This window comes from Pantherophis guttatus, chromosome 3 (genome assembly GCF_059756535.1).
Source record: "Pantherophis guttatus breed Tessera chromosome 3, ASM5975653v1, whole genome shotgun sequence".
NCBI classification, from domain to species: domain Eukaryota; kingdom Metazoa; phylum Chordata; class Lepidosauria; order Squamata; family Colubridae; genus Pantherophis; species Pantherophis guttatus.
The window spans coordinates 188718795-188741770 of NC_142065.1; the positions used below are offsets into that span (position 1 = coordinate 188718795).

The window sequence follows — 22976 nt, forward strand, 5'->3', positions numbered from 1 at the left end:
AAATGTCAATTCAAATTTCAGATTTTTTTTAACCTTCAGGCAGGTAGTCCTCAATTTACAACATTTGAAATTACCATGGGCCTCCCCAGGGGGTACTTAGAATCCAATTCCAAAGTTCTGATAGCCACTCCCCTCATGGTCATGTGACCACAATTCAGACGCTTGGCAACCATCCTGCATTTACAGCTGTTTTCAGCGCCCCACAATCACATGACTCCATTTTATAATGGTTTTGCCAAAAAACAGCACTTACTTTTAAAAATCAAAACCAGCCCATAGCAAACCATTCATTTGCTTAATTATCATCGCAAAAAATGTCATAAAATTGGTCTGCCAACTGGGTGACCTGATTTATGATAATCACATCTTATGACTGTGATGGACAGGCTCCATACGGTTGTAAATCAAGGACTATGATTTACAGGGTACAGTCACTGGAAATCTTGCAGATCTGGTAGCTAAATGGCTAGCTGCAAGAGACTGAAAGATGTAAAGTAATGCTTCATTAATATTGGGTAGGAGGGGAAGAACATATGAAAAGAATCAGTGTTTATTTTAATCAGATTGCAGAAAATTGGTCAAGCACAGTTACAACAAATCATCTTATGAATAAAATCATAAAAAGCCAGAGTGTTTTTCCAAAAATGCAATTAGAAGCAGAAAAAAAAAAGAATCAGATGGAGCAAAGGGAGCTTTTTGGGTGGATAGCATATGTCTCAGATGTTTTGTTCTCCTTTGAATCCCTGTTCTTTCTGCAAACCACACTTCACAACACAATTATTTTCCAGTGGTCCAAATTCCAAAGATGCTAGTAAGGTTTCCTTTAATATACATAGTTAACATGACATCATAGAGTAACTATTTTTGTTCTTTGTAAGTCAGGAAGACAGATGGTTCTAGCAGAATGTGAAGATATTCCTAACCTTTTACCCCATTGCCCTTGAATATGTAAAAGACACAACATTTTCCCCTGTGGACAGCAGGAAGGGGGAAAAACGGTTAGCTTTCAAGATGGCTATTTTCTCTTTAAAATAAACCTTTTATTTGATTTTGGCCAAACATCACTCGTTTCTTTCTTAAACCATTTCCTACTTCATAATAGACGTTCTACAAAGAGCTGAAATGAAATTCTGTTTGGGGACGATTTATGGTGTTTCGATTGTGTGTGCGTGCGTGTAGAGAATTCATGTCCTCAGAACAAAAAGTACACCAATGATTTCATAAACCTTTTTATAAACCACTTCAGAACGGTGTATGTTGTTTTTGAGAGAAAAGTGCTGTTTGTAGTTTATGGACTGTAAGTGCTGTTTTGTCATGGTAAATGTCTAACAGTACCACCTCCCTGGCTATCTGGCTCTGCAGGGGTTAACTGACCACATATCCCATAACCCCTATAGCCACTCCTTACCTTCTAGCCCCTCCTCCTGGGTATAAGAGCTCCATCTACGAGGTACTCGGGTTGTTCCAGATGTATACCTGAAAGAGAAAGGTACAAGGTCAGTGACCTCTGGTACCACAGGGCCTAGGACCCACCTAGGCCTGCAATAAAGAAGTTAATTAAAATCCAGAACTTGTCTTTGAGTTATTGGGCTAGATCCATCATTGAGCATGTTTAAAATATCTTCACTTGGTTTTGGGAAGAATAGAGATTTTTGTAGAGGCATCTCCTAAGTAGTCTGAAACGGGCCATATGTTGGGAAAGGCCTTTGAGATTGTGGAATCCAATGCCCTAATCAGAATAGGAATCCAAATTAAGATTTCTCTGACATCCCCAGTCAAGGGGAACCTACCATTCCCTTCAAGATTGCTGCTATTGTTAAGTTCAGCTGAACAGAACTTCCTGTCTTCCCGCATTTTGCCCTCTGGGGTGATAAAGTACAGGATTTGACTTTCTTTTGTGTGATAACCCTTCCAATGCCTGAAATATGTTGCTATTATGCCCCCTCAGGCATCTTTTTTCAAGACTAAACATACTGCGTTTCCTCTGTAGCCATCCCTGGTGGCGTTACTTTAATTTTTTGTTTAAAAGTTAATGTTCAGAACCAGAAAAAAAAACAAAACCTTCTATCTATATTTATACCGTTAGTTTTCTTACAAGCTGGAGTCTCATGACAGTGATTGTAAATTATCCTCTTTTATTGGCTAACAGCAGCTTTTGAAATTCCTTTAATCTCTTAGAGAAAAAAGAATTATGCACTTAGTTTTGAACTCCTATTTGCTTTTATTTACTATTGCCTGCTTATTGCACATTTCTTGTCCTTGAAATTAGCCAAATGCGATTACATCCCATGGTGCCTCTTTGCCTTAGAGAAAGAGTTTCTGTTCCTTCACTGCTGCAACCTTTCCTTCCATTCTCCATACTTTCTTCTACATTTAAGAGTAGCTTTTGGAGGAAGGAGTTGGGGGTAATAGAAAAAAATTAAGGACCCTCCCTTGTATTTTCTGCAAATATAAAAGCATTGTTGGATACAACACACATACTATTTACATTCTTTCCTTTTAGGTCCTAATAAAAAATTGAATTACTGGCATTATTAATGAACTAGATATAAAGAGAAGGGAGAAGACAGAGACACAGAAACAGAAACACAGCAAAATTAATATATTTTTTTATTATAGCCAGCAATATGAGTAGAGGATTTGATTGACATTTATTAGTAACTGACTCTCACTTCTTTATTTTTGTTATAAACATTAGAATTGCAATGCTTCAAGATTCAAGATTTTCATACTGAAATATAGCTGCTAGAATAGATGTTTGCCATATATTTCATGGAGATTAAATTTGAATCAGAATGTGCCATTGTTCTCCATCACTACACATTGGGCAAAGATAATATATTGAGTATTTTGCAGTGTAATATCTAAATGTATTTCAATTCAGTCACAAGAGTTGAATTAAGGGTTGTATCTTAAACTTGCTATGACATACAGCTTTCTTTTGCGCTCAAGGATATAGTTCTTATTCTCAGTGGCTAAATAAACTCAGTAAATCAGAATTTTATGTGTTCTCAATATTAAAATGATAACATATATATACATACCTTATTTAATAATATATGAAAATAAAATTTGAAAAATAATAGATAAGAGTCAATGTAAAGATTTCACAAAATGGTTTCCAGGAAATTCAGAATCATATTCAAATGCAGAATGCAAAATATATTTATGCAAAACAATGGGTGCCTTCTTTCATTCCTCCAGTACAAGAAGTGGTTGTCAAGAAAACAACATGAATGTTTTTGAAATCATCATCAGTCACTCTTGACTGGCTTCTCTTTACACATCCAATTTGTCCTCTTCAGATACTGTGGAACAAAAAAAAATATATCCTTGAGTGTTTACCAAACAAAGACTACAACAATATATCCAAAGCACTAGACCTGTGATGGCGAACGTATGGCATACGTGCCGCAGGTGGCACGCAGAGCCATATCTGTGGGCATGCAAGCGTTGCCCTAGCTCAGCTCTAGCGCGCTGATTTTCATGAAATCAGTGCTCATGGCCACTGATTTTCAGGCCTTCTGGGCCCACCAGAAGTCAGGAAATGGGCTGTTTCTGGCTTCTGGAGGGCCTCCGGGGGGTGGGTGGAAGGCCGTTTTCACCCTCCCCAGGCTCCTAGAAAGCCTCTGGAGCCTGGGGAGGGCGAAACACGGGCCTACTAGGCCCACTGTGCCATCGCTTGCCAAAAGTGTGGGAAGCATGGGGGAGTTGCATGTGCATGCGTGGGGGGACGGGGCGCATTGAATTATGGGTGTGGGCATGCACGCATGCGACCCCCCGCACTCCCTCCGCTTTTGGCATGCCACGGCAAAAAGGTTAGCCATCACTGCACTAGACAGAGAAACATACATCCAGGCATATCTGGAAGGCATTGGCTTGAGATATCTACCCATGTTTAATGTAACTTTATTGATCAGAGTGTTTTCACTGTTCTGTATATTGAAAGATAGTAACAACAGTCCACTTCCTTAGAAGAAGAAAAAAGGATGTCTTGAATCTTCAGGAGGAATTGGTTCTCTGTAGGATACATGAGTAACTCCCCCTTGAGATTAATTCCTCATACTGATAAGAAATCTAACCACACTTGTCAAAACAGTCAACAAATGCAGACTGTCCTGCCTTCATAAAGGAAATAAGTTTCCTTCCCTTTGCACCAAAAACGTGAGAAAAATTTACTAGAGTTTTGTTGCCATAATCTGCCTTTTATATAAATATCTCATTTACGTGTACTGCTCATTGGGAATTCCTGAGTTGTACCTTTGGCCAGGACTACTGTTGCTGTGAGAGATTGTATTTGTTTGTTGCATGACTTGGCTAATAATTAAAAGCAAAATAACAAGATAAAACAACCACAGTTTTTAAAAACAACGCCAATAACATAGAATAGCTGCCAAGAACATTCACAACATTCTACATTTAATTCACCTGTAAGATGACCTCACCTGTATTGTCAGTACCCCAGGCTAGATGGCAAAGCCATGTTTTTAATGCCTGGTGGAAGACCAGCAAGATTGGGACAAGCCTAATCTCGGGGGAATGATATTCCCAAGGATGAGCACCATGGCAAAAAAGGCTCACTTCCTAGATGCTGCTAGGTGAAACCCTCTAGTGGATGGGACATGGTCACACCTCTCCTGCCAGATCTAACAGGATAGGTAAGACACCATCATGGGGAGAGATGGTCTCATAAGTAACCTGGCCCCAAACCATGAAGAGCCTAAAAGATAACCATCAACCCTATGAGTTGCAACCAGTGTGTCAGTCTTGGAAGCCATCTTTTACTTGGATCTTCAGGACTGCCACATTTAGTGCTGTGAGAAACTGGGAGGGGGGATTGTATGGAGTGAAGTGATATCTAGCCACAATAACATTCTTTTCTTTGAGAGTCAAGGACATCTTGCTCTGTACCTGAAGTGGTGTGACTGGGAGGCATCTCCAATTGGGACGGTGCATTGATTGGACCATGTGATGGACATGTGGGTGTGGGGCAGGGATTTGCATATTCTTTTGGATGGGGAAAACCTGGAAGCTTTCAGATTCGGGTTTTCCCAGATGTGCCAATATGACATCTCTAATAAAATGGAACTTTGAGGAACTTCTAGCCTCGGAGTCTTCTTTCATTGGGGGTGTTACTTGGAACCCTGACACAGTGCATAACACAAAGCTATGCAAAGGCCCTCCCAACCACAACTTCCACTTTCTCTTTGAGAAGCCATAGTCCACGAGGAACCCCAGATTGCACGTAGGATAGGAGAGGAGAGGAGAGGAGAGGAGAGGAGAGGAGAGGAGAGGAGAGGAGAGGATAATTTTATTTCTATACTGCCCCTCTCCCGAAAGATTCAGGGTGGTGTACAGCCAGGTAAAAACACAATACAAATATCACAATTTAAATTTAAAAATTATTAAAAGTATTACATTCAAGGCCAATTAGCTAAAAACCCCAAAAATTTAAGAATTCCGAATTTAAAACTCAATTATGAAGCTAGCCCTGCCTGTCGGAAGAGCAGGGTCTTAAGAGCACAGCGGAAAACTCGGAGGTCAGAGATCTTGCGTATGTCCGGGGGCAGTTCATTCCAAAGGGCAGGTGCCCCCAGAGAGAAGGCTCTCCCCTTAGGTGTCGCCAGCCAACATAATTTGGCCAACGGCACCCTGAGGAATCCCTCTCTGTGGGAGCGAACTGGTCGGTGGGAGGGTATCGGTGGCAGAAGGCGGTCTCGTAGGTACCCAGGTCCTGAGCCATGGAGCGCTTTAAAGGTGGTAACCAGCACCTTGAATCGCACCCGGAAAACCACTGGGAGCTAGTGCAGCTCGCGCAGGAGAGGTGTTTCAAGGGCGCAACGAGTTGCAATGTAAGTTGCAACGCAACGTAGGATCTGACTGGGGTGATGCAACCCCATCTAGGACCAGAGTTAGAAGGAAGGCCCCCAGAACCAGAGGGTCCTAAAACCCAAAGCTATTCAGTCTTACTAAGGTTGAGTCAAAGCCTATGGCTCCCCACCCAGGCGTGTTTGATGGATTAACTGTTAGTCAAGTTAACCCAATGAACCTCAGATGATCATTTTCCTTAAAAAGGAAGTCTCGTGAAGTATGTGAAGTCTCCTCCTCTGCCACCACTAGCATCATCATCACTACTACCACCACCATCACTTCCTGGTCCTTCAAAGTTAAATAGTATATTCTATTTTTAATTTATACATTTCAGCCATATTGGAAGAATAACCAAATTTATTTCCTCAGACTGTAATGAACTGGATCACCTAGTCTTCTTTATTACACCAACAGGTCATGGTCACAAGAAAGTTTTCAAAATGAGATTCCATTGCTCTGACTGTCATTTTATTTTTTTGTTTTATTGATTTAATTGTAATTTCTTTGTTGCTTGTCAACTTCTTTGTCAAGAGTTGTTGAAAGTCAGGCAGCATATAAATTTAATAAGTTATTATTATGGTTGATTGCACAAGTCAGGTGTTCAGACTGAATGTGACATTTGTATCCATCTATCAGTTCCTTGCCAGGGACATGGTGGCTCAGTGGATAAGACGCTGAGCTTGTCGGCAGTTCAGCAGTTCGAATCCTTAGTGCCGTATAACGGGGTGAGCTCCCGTTACTTGTCCCAGCTTCTACCAACCTAGCAGTTCGAAAGCATGTAAAAAATGCAGGTAGAAAGATAGGGACCATCTTTGGTGGGAAGGTAACAGCGTTCCATGTGCCTTTGGCGTTTAGTCATGCCAGCCACATGACCACGGAGACGTCTATGGACAGCGCTGGCCCTTCGGCTTTGAAACGGAGATGAGCACCGCCCCCCTAGAGTTGGGAACGACTAGCACATATGTGCGACGAGAAACTTTACCTTTACTTTATCAGTTCCTTGCCAAGGACCTGGGATAGATAGATAATGTTGTTTAATAAAATTAAAGGTATTGTTGAAGGATATAAGCTTTTCCAAATAAAGCTGCCTTTTGGAATTGATTGGTAGTGATTTTCTCAATGCTAATGCTATTCAAACAGTCCTCCAAATGTTCTGAAATTGCACTGAAGGTTCCTATCACCGTTGGTTCTCCCCTTGCTTTTTTTTGCCACAGCCCTGCAAGTTTTTATATTGTGTAATTTTCTATATTTCGTTCTCTTCTAGTCTACTGTCTCCAGGTATGACAGTGTCCAGTATTCTTACAGTCAAGTGCTTTTTGTTGCAGATATTCCAATGCACCATTGTCGTTACTTTATCATACTGTTTGGTTGTTATTATGGTTTGTCACAAAGTCAGCCACATGTTCAGGCTGGATTTGGCATTTTTGTCTGCCTATTGAGTCCTTCCCAAAGACCTGGAATAGGCAGATGTGGGTGTTTGATGGTGTTACAGATAGTGTCGCAGGATGTAATCTGTTCTGAGTAAAGCTGCCTTTAGCAATTAACATAATGGCAAAAGATAGATGTATTTTATTTGGAATGTTTATCAGTGAGCCTGAAAATTAAAGGTCTGGCCGTAACATAGATATTAAAATTCCTGTAGCATTTTGATAAATTTAATTGGTTCATTTTATAGATTTATATCTGTTTTCCTAAGGAAAATAGTGCCAAAAGTAGATTACAATTATTCTGAAAGCAGCATTTTGTACAAGAGTAAAAGAGCAAATAAGCCATAAAAAAATAATACTGGGAACACCATGTCGCTTCTCTAATGGTCATAGTAATGTTTTTCAAAATTATTAAAAACTCTCCAGTTATATTTGTCTAATTGCCTACTTCAGTGTTACCGTATTATGTAACAATACAATGCATTCATTGTTGACACTAGTTATTGCTCCAAATTAGAAGCAAGCTTTAGAAACGGGGCTTTTATTTCAGGTATGGTATTTAACTGGGGGAGGGGAGTTGTTATTTCTATTTCCCTAAAAATAGAAATAAATGTTTTGCCCCATCTGTCAGGAAAAAAAACAATCAAAGTGAGACTTTAATAGGGTTGCAGATCTTTTCTTGGTACATCCAATTACTTATGGATATACAGTTGCTCAGATGAAGATGGAGGGAGGGAGGGAGGGAGGGAGGGGGAGAGACAGAGAGAGAGAGAGAGAATGAATTAGATAGATAGATAGATAGATAGATAGATAGATAGATAGATAGATGATAGATAGATGGATGGATGGATGGATGGATGGATGGATGGATGGATGATAGATAGATAGATAGATAGATAGATAGATAGATAGATGATAGATAGATAGATAGATAGATAGATAGATAGATAGATAGATCGCTGTAACCTTTAACAGGTTACCAGGGGAATGTCTTGCCATTTCAGCACTTAACTCCCAGCAAGCCCAAAGAAAACTCCCCCCAAAGAAACTCCCCCCAAAGAAAAGATTAAGGTTACCAGCATATAGGCCAACTATGTTTAAATAATATGATAGGCTGGCCCTGGGAGTGAGGTCTTCCAGGAGGAAGGGGGTAAAAGAAGGGGCAGAGGAAATACAGGTGTATAAATTCATGCACCTTACCCTGAACTTCCTGGTTGTTAATAAATCGAAGAATAAATCTGAGTCATTAACAAATAGAGTCCCAAATGTGTGAGCATTACATTGACTCTAGTGCAATCTGGAAAATGTGTGTTTTCAGCCTCAGCAAGCATTTTGCTGTTTTCAAGCCTTTTTAGCAGGGATTTTTCTTTTTCAATAAGGAAGAGCGAGATCCGTGGAATTGTTAATTGAAGTAAATCCATTGATGAGGCAGCAGTCTAGTTAGCTCACTGCCTTGCTGCTGTTAATGGTTTGAAGAAGACATTCTCTTTGTAACTCCAACTTGTAGTGTCTCTTACCAGTCTTGAGTAGTTAATTTTCTCAGACGTGCCTTTTTCAGATTTCTTCAGAGCAATGTTCATCCACCAACCATTTCAGAGAGAAAGCTAAGAGCTTAAATATGGTGGCAGCTAAAAGCACCAGACTTTAAATAAATCCAGAAACAGAACATTTTTTTAAAATAAAACTGAATGTTATTCTTATGAAAAAAAAGATTTTCGGCTCCTAAAAAAACCAATACAGAAATACAACGGAGTAAGTACACAGTTAAATCTAAACGAAAAGGAAACGTGAAAAAGTCTTTTTAAAGAGGTCAGAGGAAGAAAGAGAAGCAATGCAATTCACACTGGCATGTTAATTAGGGAGTATGCACAGCCAGAAATAATTGAATAATAGACGTTACCTACCTAAGAACAATACAAAACATTTCCTTGAAAGTTGTTACATAATTTGGTTTGTTTTCTGTCTGGATACTTAAGGCTCTGTGCTTAAAATGAGGAGAGAGGATTTACATTTCCACATTGCAGTAATTTAAAGCCTGAGAGACACTTTTTTACTGTATAAATGTATACAGTTAAACAAGTACTGTGTTTCCCCGAAAATAAGACCCTGTCATATTTTTTGAACCCCAAAATAAGGGCTTGATCTTATTATTGTGGGGTCTTATTATTTTGGGGGTCAGGAGGTAGCAAACATGGCCACCTCATGGCTGCTGCTGTGTTGTGCTGCTGTGGCAACACAGTCGCTCATCAGCTGTTCGCTGGGGCAACCAAAGGTGGGAATCTCCCCAGCGTTCTTGGCACTCGCCCACCTCCCATCCATCCAACCATACATCCATTCCCCTTGCCTGCAAACTCCCACTCCGATCCCGCTTCTCCGCCGACCCCAGCAGCCCTAGACGCCCAAATCCTGCGCCCGCCTGGCTCCCTTTTCCACAGAACCTGGGTCTTTATTGAGGGGGGTGGCATGTGGGGTGGGGGAGAAGCAAGAGGAGCGAGATGGGGCTCACTCCTCTTGCCGTCTCTTCTCCCCCTTCCTCGCTGGGGGCCAGGGAGATGCAAGATGCACATCTTACCTGCCTTGCAGCTCTGTCGTGTGTCTCGCCGTTGTCTGCTGGCAAACACATTGTAGGGTTTAAAAAGAACTTCTCACAAATTCAATCAAACTTCTCGAACTCACAAGAAGTTTTTTTTTACCCTACAACATGTTTGCCTGCAGACAATGGCAAGACATGTGACAGAGCTGCGAGGCAGATAAGACGCAGTCTCACATCTACCGGGCCCCAGCTCTCCCCACCTGCCACCCCCAAATTGCATCCAATTTGGGCAGGGGCAGGAAGTCCTGCCATGCCCAGCAAGGGGGGGGGGGTAAGAAGAGCGAGCCCTGTCTCGCTCCACATGTCTCACTTCTCCCCCACTCCACCTACCACCCCCCTTGATAAAGAGCCGGGCACTGTGGAAAAGGGAACTGGGCGGGCACGAACTTTGGGCATCTGGGGTTGCTGGAGCCGCCCAGCAGAGAGGCAGGAGCAGGTTGGGAGTTTGCATGCAATCGCTTCCCTTTTGCCTTCTCTCCCAAAAGTGCGCCTCGCGCGCAGCCACTTCTGCAGCAGGAGACTTGTGCCCCGCGCCGGCCTTCCGAAGGGTACTGTAGTAGCAGCTATCCACAATTTTTTAACCCTTATTTCATCCCGACCCACGTGGCCCAGTATGGTCAGGATGAAATAAGGGTTAAAAAATTGTGGATAGCTGCTGTTACAGTACCCTTCGGAAGGCCGCCGTGAGGCACATGGGGCACATCGCTTGGCCTCCTGCTGCAGAAGTGGCCGCAAGTGGCACGCTTGCTGGAGGCGCTGCCGGAGCGGCACCCATGAGGCAGCTGTTCCATGGGCAGAATTGCCTGCTGTGACTGTAACCATTAGGTAAGGTGGGTGTGAGACGTATGGGGTGTGTCACTTGGCCTCCGGCTTCTTTTGCAGCCGCAGTTGGCTGCAAAAGCGGCCGCGCTTGCTGGAGGCGGTAGCCTGAACGGCACTCGCGAATCAGCTGTTTCGTGAATGGTGGCCTGAGTGGCTCAGCTGATCCGATTAAGGAGCCGAGAAGCCCTGAGGTGACCGGGAAAGGGAAGGGCTCCCTCCTGTGCTGGCCATGCCCACCCCTTCACTAGGGCTTATTTTCGGGGGAGAGCGTATATTTATGCCCACCCCAAAAATCAGGCTTGGCCTTATTTTCAGGACATATCATATTTTCAGGGAAACACGGTAGGCATACTTATCTTGTATATTTTTAGCCATTTTAGTGGTGTACAAATACTTGCCTATGGAGATTTTCAGTCATCAAGGTCATGGTTGTCCCAAAGGTGCTTTTTCAAGAGGTCTGTCTTGTTTTTTCTTTGAAGACGTTTCACTTCTCATCCAAGAAACTCCTTCAGCTCTGACTGAGTTGTGGGGAATGGAAGGATTTATATTCCTTGCAGATAGCTGGTAATTTGCATCCTTTTAGAGAGTTGTTAAGGACATTTAGAGGATTATCTGTGTATTGTGTACAAGTACTCCTCACCAACCACAATTTGAACCAGCAACTCTGTCGCTATACACTGCAGTTGCTAAACAAGACATCACATGACAACAACTTTTGATTTCACTTCCATGTTCTCCATTAATTCTGCTTGTTGGAAGCCAGTTGCAAAGTGTCCAAAATGGTGATCATGTAACCCTGAGACACTGCAAAGGTTGTAACTATGAGAACTGGTCATAAAGCTTTTTTGAAACTTTGTTGTAAATTTAAATGTCGCTAACAAGGCAGTTAGTCACCGAGAACTACCTGTACTGGATTTTGTAAGCTGCCCTGAGACTACTGAAATAGATAGTAACAAATTTAATGAGATGAACGAAGTATTAATGTTAATTGGCAGTCATCTGTCTATGTCCAACAAAAGTACTTTAAGTCAAAGTATCATTACCAACTTGGAAGGAGAAGACTTCTGTGTTGTGGAAGTCAGAAATGTAAATATCTTTAAGATGGAGCACTCAAGAAAATTGCGGGGCTGACAATGGCAGTATAGCACACACACTGGGTGACTACACTTTTTGTCTTTAGCCAGTCATTGAAGACCTCCAGCCAATGGGGATATTTGTTGGTCCACAAGTATGGGAATAACAAACAGTTTTGCTATGGGGGATGGGGATGTTGTATTCTTACATGTTTGGAAGCAATTAATGAAGGATACTTGCAGTGCCTTCCTTATGTAAGTGTCAACCAATATTTACAACTCATACTTGTACACACAAAAACATTAGTTTACGAATCTGGTGTTTGCCTATGGCCGTGATGGCGAACCTATGGCATGCGTGCCATAGGTGGCACGCGGAGCCATATTAGTGGGCACACCAGCTCAGCTCTGGGGCGCATGTGCGCGCTGGCCAGCTGATTTTTCGGCCTTCTGGGCCCACCAGAAGTAGGGAAACAGGCTGTTTCCTGCCTCTGGAGGGCCTGGGGGTGGGGGGAAGGCCCGTTTTTCTTTCTTACCTGGCTCCAGATCTTCTCTATGCATCCGGGAAGGGCAAAAACAGCCTTTCCCACTCCCTTGGAGGCCCTACGGAGGCTGAAAGGGCCCATTTCTCAACTCCCGGTGGGACAGGAAGTGACATTTTTTCCTGTCCCCAGCCTCCAGAGACTCCTAGAGAGGCTCCTAGAGACTCCTAAAGAGGTTCTGGAGGCTGGGGACAGCAAAAAATGTCACTTCCTGTCCCACCGAGAGTTGGGAAATGGGCCCTTTCAGCCTCCCCAAGGGAGTGGGAAAGGCTGTTTTCGCCCTTCCCAGATGCATAGAGAGGATCTGGAACCAGGTAAGAAAGAAAAACGGGCCTACCAGGCCATCATGTGCCAGGAGAGGGAGTGGGTGGGGCACGTGCGTGCATGACCCTCCCCCGCCCCCCCCTCTCCTGGCACACGATGGCAAAAAGGTTAGCCATCCCTGGCCTATGGCAAAAAAACTCCAGATCTCAAGATCAAAATTCTTCTAGTATTGTATTGATTGGATTGTTATCATAGTTACTATATAATGTGGAGGAAGTAACAGCAATAATTCACATATTGTGTATCTGATGATGGATATGTTCCTGGGGCTGTATAAATAGTGATATAGTAAGAGCTGTAAACTTTCATTCTAAGTCTTTTAAAAAGCCACTTTATAAAAAAGTTGCAAACATCTGAAATTACATTAAAATTCTGCATAGTGGGATGAAAGAGATTCTTGAAAGTGAGGTCATCTATCAAAGTATATAAACATGATCTGAACTGTTAAACATATCTCATATCTTTGACGAGAGAGAGAGAGAAAAGAGAGAAGAAAGAGAGAGAAGAAAGAGAAGAAAACAGAATGTTTTTGAAGATGCTTATATTCAGGCATCATACAACAATTTTTGTGATAATCCTGTACCATTTCAGACAATTGGTTGTCCAATCTCTTCTTAAGAACGTCCAGTGTTGGCACACTCACAATTTCTAGAGGCAAGTCATTCCACTGATTTTTTTAACTGTCAGGAAATTTCTCCTTAGTTGTAGGTTGGTTCACTCCCTGATTAGTTTCCATCCACTGCTTCTTGTCCTGACTTCTATTGCTTTGGAGAATAGGTTGGCCCCCATTTTCTTTGTAGCAGCCCCTTAAATATTGGAACACTGCTATCATGTCACCTCTAGTCCTTTTTTTCCATTAAATTAGACATACCCAATTCTTGCAATTGTTCTTTGTATGTTTTAACCTCCAGTCCCATAATAATCTTCGTTGCTCTTCTCTGCACTCTTTCTAGAGTCTCAACTTCCTTTTTATATCATGGTGACCAAAACTGAATGCAATATTCCAAGTGTGGTCTTATCAAGGCATTATAAAGTGGTATTAACACTTCACATGATCTTGATTCTATCCTTCTGGTAATGCAGCCTAGGACTATGTTGGCTTTTTTGGCAGCTGCAGCTCACTGCTGGCTCACATTTAAGTGATTGTCCACTAGGGCTCCAAATCCCTCTTGCAGTTACTCCTATTGAGCCAGGTACTACCTATTCTATACCTGTGCATTTGGTTTTTCTTGCCTAAATGTAGAACTTTTTGTCACCACTGAATTTCGTTTTGTTTGATAGGGCTCAGTGTTGAAGATCCTGATCCTGTCAAGATCCTTCTGTATCTTGAGCCTATCTTCTGGAGTGTTGGGTATTCCTGCCATCTTGGTGTCGTCTGCAAATTCCCCCTTCTATTCCCTTGTCTAAATCATTGATGAAGATAATTGAAAAGTACTGGGCCTAAGACAAAGCCTTGTGGTACCCAACTGCATACTTCCCTCAATGAAGATACTGTTTCATTAAGGACTACATGTTGAGTGCAGTTGGTCAGACAGTTACAAATCCATCTCGTGGTGATGCTGTCTAACTCACATTTGTCTATCATATCAAATAGTAGGTTGCGGTCTACTTTGTCAAATGCCTTACTGAAATCTAAGTATACTATGTCCACAGCATTTCGCTGGTCTACTAATTCTGTCACTTTGTCAAAGAATGCAATAAGATTTGTCTGGCATGCTTACTCTCCATTCAGAGGATGAAACCAGGACATGTCATGGCTCTTCTCTTTTCAGCTTTAAATTAATTCTGTGAAGCAAGTCATAGTTCATGAGTTTCATCACCTAGAGCTGATCAATAGACCTGTTTTTGTTCTTGTCTGTTGGTACAGCTTAATTCTTCTCACAAAGTTGGGCTGAGATTGAGTCTTCAAGCCTTGTTTCTCTGTCGAGGAGAGGAAAGAATAGTTGTTAACTATGATAAAACCCAAATAATTGCTTTCCCCAAAAGAACTGTCATAGTCATCTCTGCTGGAAAATCAGCAATTTAACTTCTGATTTGTGTATTTAAATATCTAGCTATTTCTTTTCAAATATCTGGAAAGAACAACAAAAGGCTGACATTTTACCAAGGTTCACAATTTCTCAAAAGCTATCCTATAATGCAGCAAACTCGGTAACAATCATTGCCAAAAATATCTAGAGCAAGGAATCTTGTATCTGGTGGGAAGATTTGATATTTTATTATCTAAGTTCTTTTGAAGCTAGGGAGTCCAAATTCATATATCTGATTTGTTTCTGAGATTGGAAATTGATTTAATTGCTGTAAAGTAGCAGCATCCATAGAGGAGTGGGAACAGGAGGGGCTAATGATGAAAGTAGCATTATAGCACTGTGAAGCAAGTCATGCCACATGTATGTTCAAAAGGGGCAGAGTTTACACTATGATGCTGCTGATGAAAGCAACAAGCTCCTGCAGATATCCATGCAGGGGTGTCAAACTCAAGGCCCGGGGGCAGGATCTGCCCCACAGGGCCTCCCTGGAAACAGCGAAGGACCGGCCTGCGGTGCCTCTGCCAGCAAAAACGGAGCTCAGGAAGGCTGTGGGCGGCCCTCCAGGGCTCCATTTTTGCTGGCAGAGGGTTGCAGGAGGCTGTCGCAGTCGAAAACAGAGCTCGGGAGCACATTTTTGCTGGTAGAGCGCTTGGGCCACCACAGGCGCCCCTGACACGAGTGACGTCAGTCCCCTGAGGTCAAACACAACCCTTTTGCGGCCCTCAATGAAGTTGAGTTTGACACTCCTGTAGAGATTCACATGAAACCTTGCTGAAATTTGGGCTCAGATTTGGTTTCGCTTGCAGGTTGTAAGGATGTCATCATGGAAGATAGTTAGTGACCTACATATAAAATTCCATAGGTTATCAGCTCAATACTTGATCTGACCTAACCTTGAGAAGCTTTGTGACAGCTGAAGCAATAGGCCCATGACAATAATATTCAGTATGACATTGGTACAACTTTTCCTTGAACCAGGTAATTCTGTTTGCAAGACCTTTCTCCCATGCCAAGTATCTGTCTAATATCTTTGACCAGCTCGCAAGAGACTTCTTGCTCTTGTTCATTTTAATGCTCTGACATCCAAATTTGCCCCTGCCTGTTAAGGGAAACACTGTCTTTGTAAATAGCTTGATGAACCTACCTATTAATGCCTTTATTAAGCTATAGCATAGTCACTGAGAGGTGAATGCTCTCATTTTAGCTACCAGGTCATCTGAAATTACAAGAAAGCTTGCTAATCCCCCCCCCCAATCGTGACTCCTGTTTATTGTAGCATAACATTTATGTTGACCAAGATACCCATATAAGCTGTTTAATGCTATGATAACGAATAGACCTGTGTTTTCAATGCATTCCTTTCATACACAATCTTTGTCATTTTGTTCGTTTCTTGGTTTTGACAGTAAATCAATAAAACTACAGTAACTATAACAAATATTACAGAAAGGCCGGCCCTAATGGATATTGCATTTAGAGCTTTTAGATAGTTTCACAGAGAGCACAGTTCTTGTAGCAACGAATGGCAAACCACTCTTTGCTGTTGCCAAGGGGAAAAAAAATCATGGACCTTTCCCATGTAGTCATTAGGAATCAACTCATCTTGAGAAAGTCTTCATCTTTTTTTCTGGATGAAAAAAATAGATGCACATACACATTCTGCATAGAGCTGAATTCTTAATAAATACTGCATTCCTTCTAGCCTTTACTGAAGCAATGGATAAATTCAGTTTCCTTGAACTAATATGACCTCCCAGGTTTGTGGGGCTCTATTCATCTTCCTTTAGCTAGCAATTGCTGGAAATGCTAGGAATCCATAGGGTACCATCATGGGGAATGATAATGTCTATCAATAGGCAACCTTTTTTTGTGCATTGACAGGAATATTTGGGAATATTTCAGGCTGATATTCTATGTCACTGAAAACTTCATTGTAGAAAGAATGCTTAATAAAACTTATTGAGTCCTGAGGCAGATTCTTCCTTGATCCTTTATTAAATGTTACTCTCCTGACGCTGAAGAATTTGAGACGCTCAATGACAGAAAAGTGTGTATGGCTTACAGTGCCATTATTTGTACATTTACACAGACTTTTAAATAGATCTATTTAGAAATGAAATGCTATCAAAACTATTGATATTCTTAGCAAAATGTTTTAAATGCATTAATATTTTGCTATAATTCTGAAGATACACTATATATATTATACAAATATCAAGTAAGAAGAAGTAGTGAAAGTGAACAGGAATGGAAAATCATTTCAGGGAATACTTTATCTCAGCATTTCATATCAAAAAGCATCCTGAGAGTTATAATCTCTACAAGGATTTTGAGAATTCTTATATCTCTAAATCTTTTATTGAATTAGATATCATAGAAAGAAATAGCTATGAATCTATTATGTAGATAAATGAATACTGTTATGACAGAATAAGTATTTTTTTATATTTGCTTTGCCGTATTTCTTCTCTAGTTATTATGAAATGAATATTAGAATACTTCTATTTACTTAAATATGTTAGCTGAACAGGGAAGGGAAGCAATTGCCATCCTATAAACTTTATTCTTCTTAACACCAGAGAGTATCATTGAATATAGGTCTAACAGGAAATATTTTCAGTAGAAATACATTTTGAAATGTGTTGATGTCTTGTAATAGGGTAGCTATTTCTGGATGTCTGCATTCAGCAGATATTTGAGATGAAGCAACCTGTATTTAGTGCTTAGTGGGCACTAATCTATTGCACATCCATTTAGATTTATTCTTGTTTATTCAATATTCAACGGGGCACCAAAGATCATTGCCTTATAATATGTGAAGAATTTAGGTCAGAGGATTTTTCAGCATTTATGCTCTAAGAATATCAGTGTAAGTGGGATAATAACTGCTGGATGGGAATGCAATCCATGATTAAGTGTGCTGAACAGAGTTTCTGCAGCTTTTTTATGAGTCTAATGCTAAATCTTCAGAAGGAAACCTATACAAACTGTTCTGGAAGTAAATCCTACTAAATTTTGCTGGATTTTTCTTCTACGTTACGTATCGTATTGCATAGTAAGCATATTTACCTTGATTTAAGCTTTTTAAAAACATACTTGTTGCACATTTTTACTTCTAAGTTACATCTCATATTGTATAGTAAACATATTTGCCTTGATTTAAGCTTTTTAAGATCATATTTTTGCACACTTTTACACATTAAACTTGAAAGTAATATGAATAAACTTCACTTAAGTCATCAATTATTTGCATTCAAGAGCAGCAGCTTTTCATGTCTTTTATCAAAGAGACAGAACAATGTTTACCATCTGGTAGTCTTGGAAGTGTTCTTCCCCTTTAAAAGGGTTCAAAGAGAATTCTTATTAGGAGCGTGCCTGTTTTGGAAAGCTTGCCTATGACTCCTAATATTACATTAGTTGTAATGAATGGTGGGCTGCATATCTCTGTGTTTGTGCATACACACATTTACCTTTTTATTTTGTTAGTCACATGATTGGAATGGCAGACGAAATATTAGCCAGAGATAATCCACCCCAGTTATCTGTAACTAGGATCAACAAACACCTGTTTTCTTGAACAGCTGTAAAAAAGCTTGGTTTATCCTGATCTTGAAACAAACAGTGCCTTCTTGCCCCCATGTTGGTACAGCTGAAGCTTGATAGACTAGGATATCTTCTTCTGGAGCCTGGAGCCCTAAACTGAAACCCTAACCCTAGATTTTTGCTTGTCCACACTGCTCAGTGGCTAAGACGCTGAGCTTGTCGATCGAAAGATCGGCAATTCAGTGGTTTGAATCCCTAGTGCTGTGTAACGGGGTGAGCTCCCGTTACTTGTCCCAGCTTCTGCCAACCTAGCAGTTTGAAAGCCGGTAAAAATGCAAGTAGAAAAATAGGGACCACCTATGTTGGGAAGGTAACAGGGTTCCGTGCGCCTTTGGTGTTTAGTCATGCCGGCCATATGACCATGGAGACGTCTTCGGACAGTGCTGGCTCTTCGGCTTTGAAACGGAGATGAACGCCGCCTCCTAGAGTTGGGAACAACTAGCACATATGTGTGAGGGGAACCTTTACCGCTTTTACTCATTTATCTGTGAATTGTCACCTAAAAGGAAAATAAAGAGATCTCTCATCTCTTTTTTTCTAATACGTGGATCATGTCAGCAACTAACAATTTGCAGCATTGGGAATATTCTCCTGGAGGTTATGATGCACAGATATCCAAAGAGATGGAGGAGCTAGGGTCGTTTTAATTTTTAATGTAACTTTTAATGCCCTCTTGAGCCAAAGAAATACAAACTTTACGCTTCAACAAATTCATTAAGCTCAAAGATGACAGTTAATGAATCCTCCATTTCTCTTGTCTGTTTGGTAAATCCGTTTCAACACTGACTCTGATTTATAGTCTCATGGCACCGTTCCATTTTAAAAGTTGATATTTTAAAATAATTTGCCACTATCTTTTTGTCGCAGTTGCTTCCTCCATTCTTATACAGTATTGATGCAGCAGGGCATCTCTAAATCAGAAGTTGTTTTGGTTGTTTTTGTAATGTGGCGGTGAACTAATGATGCATTTGTTTTATGCTCATTTCCAGAGAGCAGAACTGACCTCTGATAAAGACTTATACCTTGACAACAGCTCTATTGAAGAAGCATCAGGAGTCTACCCATTCGATGACGATGATTATATTTCTGGATCAGGCTCTGGTAAGTCAATAGTCTGTAAGAAGAAAGGATTATGAATTATAGAACATGTTGCATGAGAGAATTTATTAAATCCTTAGCATCGCTAAGGTTTTGAGTTTTTTTTTCTTCAAAAAATAATAGGCAGTAGGAAAGATCGGTCATCTCACTTGCCATTCTCATTAGGACAGCCAGTTTTTGGAGAGCTGAAGAAGCACATCTTTCTTTTGAGTCTGAAATTAGCCAGGAATGTCTCCTTCACCCTAATATCCCACCACTCTGCAGTGCAGAACTGCAGATTGAAATCAAGTCGGAATCCCGTTTTTGCACCTGAAAGCTGCTCTAAACCTTGGTTACACACAAAACCAAAGCAAACTACAGCTAGTCCTTGATTTACAACCAACTACAGCCCTGAAAAAAAAACCATTTATGACCAGTTTTCATATTTATGACCAGCATCCTATGGTCACGTAATCAAAATACAGGCCACTTGGCAACTAGCATGTAGTTATGACAGTTGCACTGTCCCAGAATCATATAATCACCCTTTGTACAAGCCACATGTAATGACTGCATGTGTTATGGCCTGTCGACCACTGGCCCCTCCAGCAGCCGAATCAGAGGAGGAGGAGGCGTAGGGGTCAGGGTCAGCATCAAGGCAACCTGAGAACTCTGACGGGGAAGAGTGAATAATGGAGCTGGCAGAGGCAGAGGCAGAGGCAGAGTCTGGGCCGTCCATCAGTCCTCAGATAGAGAGTGAACATCCCCCAGGTCTGGGGGTGGCTGATGACGAAGAGGAGGAACAGCTGGGTCCAGTGCCTGATGTGCAGAAGGCAGAGGAGAGGAGAACAGTGGAAATCTGTGGGCTGATCCTTGGGAAGGAAGAGCCACTGCTGTTAGTGAAGCCCCACCCTAGCTCTGGGGATAAAAGGCAGGGGGCGGAGATGAATAGATGTGGCATTCATCTCCCAGCCAGATGGACTTGTTAGCCTGCGGTGAGAGAGAAACTTTTTGCTGGGGCTGCTGGCACTCCTAATAAAGGAATCTTTGAGTTAACTTCAGAGGGTTTATCAAGTTTGGGTCAGAACAGCATGATTCACTTAACAACTGCAGTGATCTGCTTAACAACTGTGGCATAAAAGGTTGTAAATGGAGGCAAAACTCATTTAACAACTGTTGCTTAGCAAGAGAAATTTTCTCGTAAGTCGAGAACTACCTGCAATGTGTTTTTACTTCTTCCAATCAGATTTGGGAGACAAGAGATACAGACTCCTGTGTGGGTTTGCTGTGTACCCAATAGTTACTTCAAGACCTAGACAGCAAAGCAACCTTTGTCTGGATTTCTCTTCCAGCTGTTGGGTTTAGAGAGGAGTGAAGTATGAGCTGTCAAAGCAGATGGCAATGACTAGACAGAGCAGTAATCCAACTCAGTAATGCACAACTTTCTATGTTCTCTGTATGTATCATCATGGCTGGTATTTATGTCTTCCTAACGGATTGTAATGTGTGAGGCAACATTTACTCAATATGTACAGAATGTACCTAATTCATAGACTGTAGAAAATTCAGAAAGCATCATATGTGTGTGTAGGGATGTTTGTGTTTGTGTGTGTGTGTGTGTGTGTGTGTGTGTTTATGTATTAATTAGAAGCAGAGGTGGGTTTCAGCAGGTTCTGACCAGTTCTGGAGAACCGGTAGTGAAAATTTTGAGTAGTTCAGAGAACCGGTAGTAAAAATTCTACCCATCTATTCTCTGCCTCCCAAGAACAAGCTGATCGGGAGGAAATGGGGATTTTACAGTATCCTTCCCCTGCCATGCCCACCAAGCCATGCCATGCCACGCCCACCAAGCCACACCCACAGAACTGGTAGTAAAAGATGTTGAAACCCACCACTGATTAGAAGTACAATCTGGAACATAGATAGCATGTGTATATTTCTTCCTACATCTATTTTCCCTCAACAACAGTCCTGTGACCTAAGTTAAATTGAGAGAGAATGATTGGCTGAAGGTCACTCTAAAACAGTGGTTCTCAACCTTCCTAATACCGCGATCCTTTAATACAGTTCATGTTGTGGTGACCCCCAACCATAAAATTATTCCTATAACCATTGAAAATAACTGTTTTCCGATGGTCTTAGGCGACCCCTGTGAAAGGGTCGTTCGACCCCCAAAGAGGTCGTGACCCACAGGTTGAGAACCACTGCTCTAAAAGCTTCTGTGAATAAGTTTGATTCCACTCTTGTAATCTGATATCACAAGTGCCATGCATCCTAACAGTGATGCTGTTTACATGAGATGCATTTTTTTTTTAAAAAAATGTCTGTTTTATAAGAATGATTTTACTGGCACATTGGATGAAATTATATGGAACCATGGAATGGATTTTGGGAAAGAAGCTGTGTTCATGGGTTCAGATAATATGAATTCACAGAAGTGAGGGCTAAAGAGGATTTGTGACTGGTCCAAAGCCAGCTAGGTACTCTCTCTCAGCCGAACCTACCTCACAGGGTTGTTGTTGTGGAGAAAATAGGAGTAGGAAGGTGTTGGGTATATTCACTGCCTTGAGTTATTTGTAAAAATAGGTGGGGTATAGATAGACAGACAGACAGGCAATGGGTAGAGGCAGAAGAGAGAATCTAATTTTAAATTAGATTCAACCTATAGAAATCTAATTTTAGATTAGATTCAACCTATAGAAACTTGAAAAAATAAAAGTTGTTGCTCAGCTAACACCTATATAATGGATTTGAGTTTTTCATTCAGATGACCCTCATATATTCAAATTATTGTCTTTTAAAAAAACACAAATCCTTCTCGTTGGCACTTACTTCTGTGCATATCTTGAAATGAATCAAAAGCTACAAACCCTAATTTTATACCTGTTAGTTTTTAAAATACCACAGCATTCTTGAAATTGGACTTACTACCGTGTGTCAGATCTGGGCTGCCAAAATCCAAATGACCAGTAGATGGCAGCTACATGTTTTCCCTATCTATTTGCTGTTATCTAGTAGTCATGTCGATTTTGCAGCCCAAATCTGATAGTATAACCAAAACAAGTATTGCTTATGGAAACAATCCAACTATATAAGAATAAATCATTGTATATTGAAAGTTGTCACGTTGGCATCTCATGTTGTCATGTGTAAATAACAGTATAACATCAAAAAATTGCCATAATAAGGCGAAGGGAAAGCTAAACAATACTGAGGTTTAAAATTGAAGGGTTTGACCAATGAGGTTTCTTTAAATCCACTAATACTGTGTTTCTCCAAAAAATAGGACCTACCCTGAAAGAAAGTCCTAGCTTGAGTTTTACACATGCGCCCAATATAAGCCCTACCTCCCAAAATAAGCCCCAATTAAGACTGCCCACTCCAGGGTGCACTGATAAAAATTAAGCTAGGGTGGAGATGGGGGTGGAGTTTACTTACTTTTGGACAATTGTAGCCAGGCCTCGCACCTGCACCTGCCCTGCCGGCCCATTTCACTGGCATGGCCGGCCAGGCTTTTCTAAAAGTCTCTGTAGCCGATAACAGAGCTCCAGATCAATCCGGAGCTCAGTTATCAGCTGCAGATACCTTCAGGAAAGCCTTGCCAGCTGCAGAAG

General features: G+C 41.2%; 1 protein-coding gene across 3 annotated transcripts in view; it reads left to right on the forward strand.

Annotated features, from left to right (window-relative positions):
• The window catches only part of SDC2 (syndecan 2), a 75485-nt gene that overhangs the window by 43119 nt on the left and 9390 nt on the right, over nucleotides 1-22976 (forward strand). For all 3 annotated transcript variants that reach the window (XM_034422485.3, XM_087891367.1, XM_087891366.1), the window contains one exon: nucleotides 19275-19386. In XM_034422485.3, the coding sequence (XP_034278376.1) occupies nucleotides 19275-19386 (112 nt within the window). The remainder of the gene's footprint in view (nucleotides 1-19274; nucleotides 19387-22976) is intronic.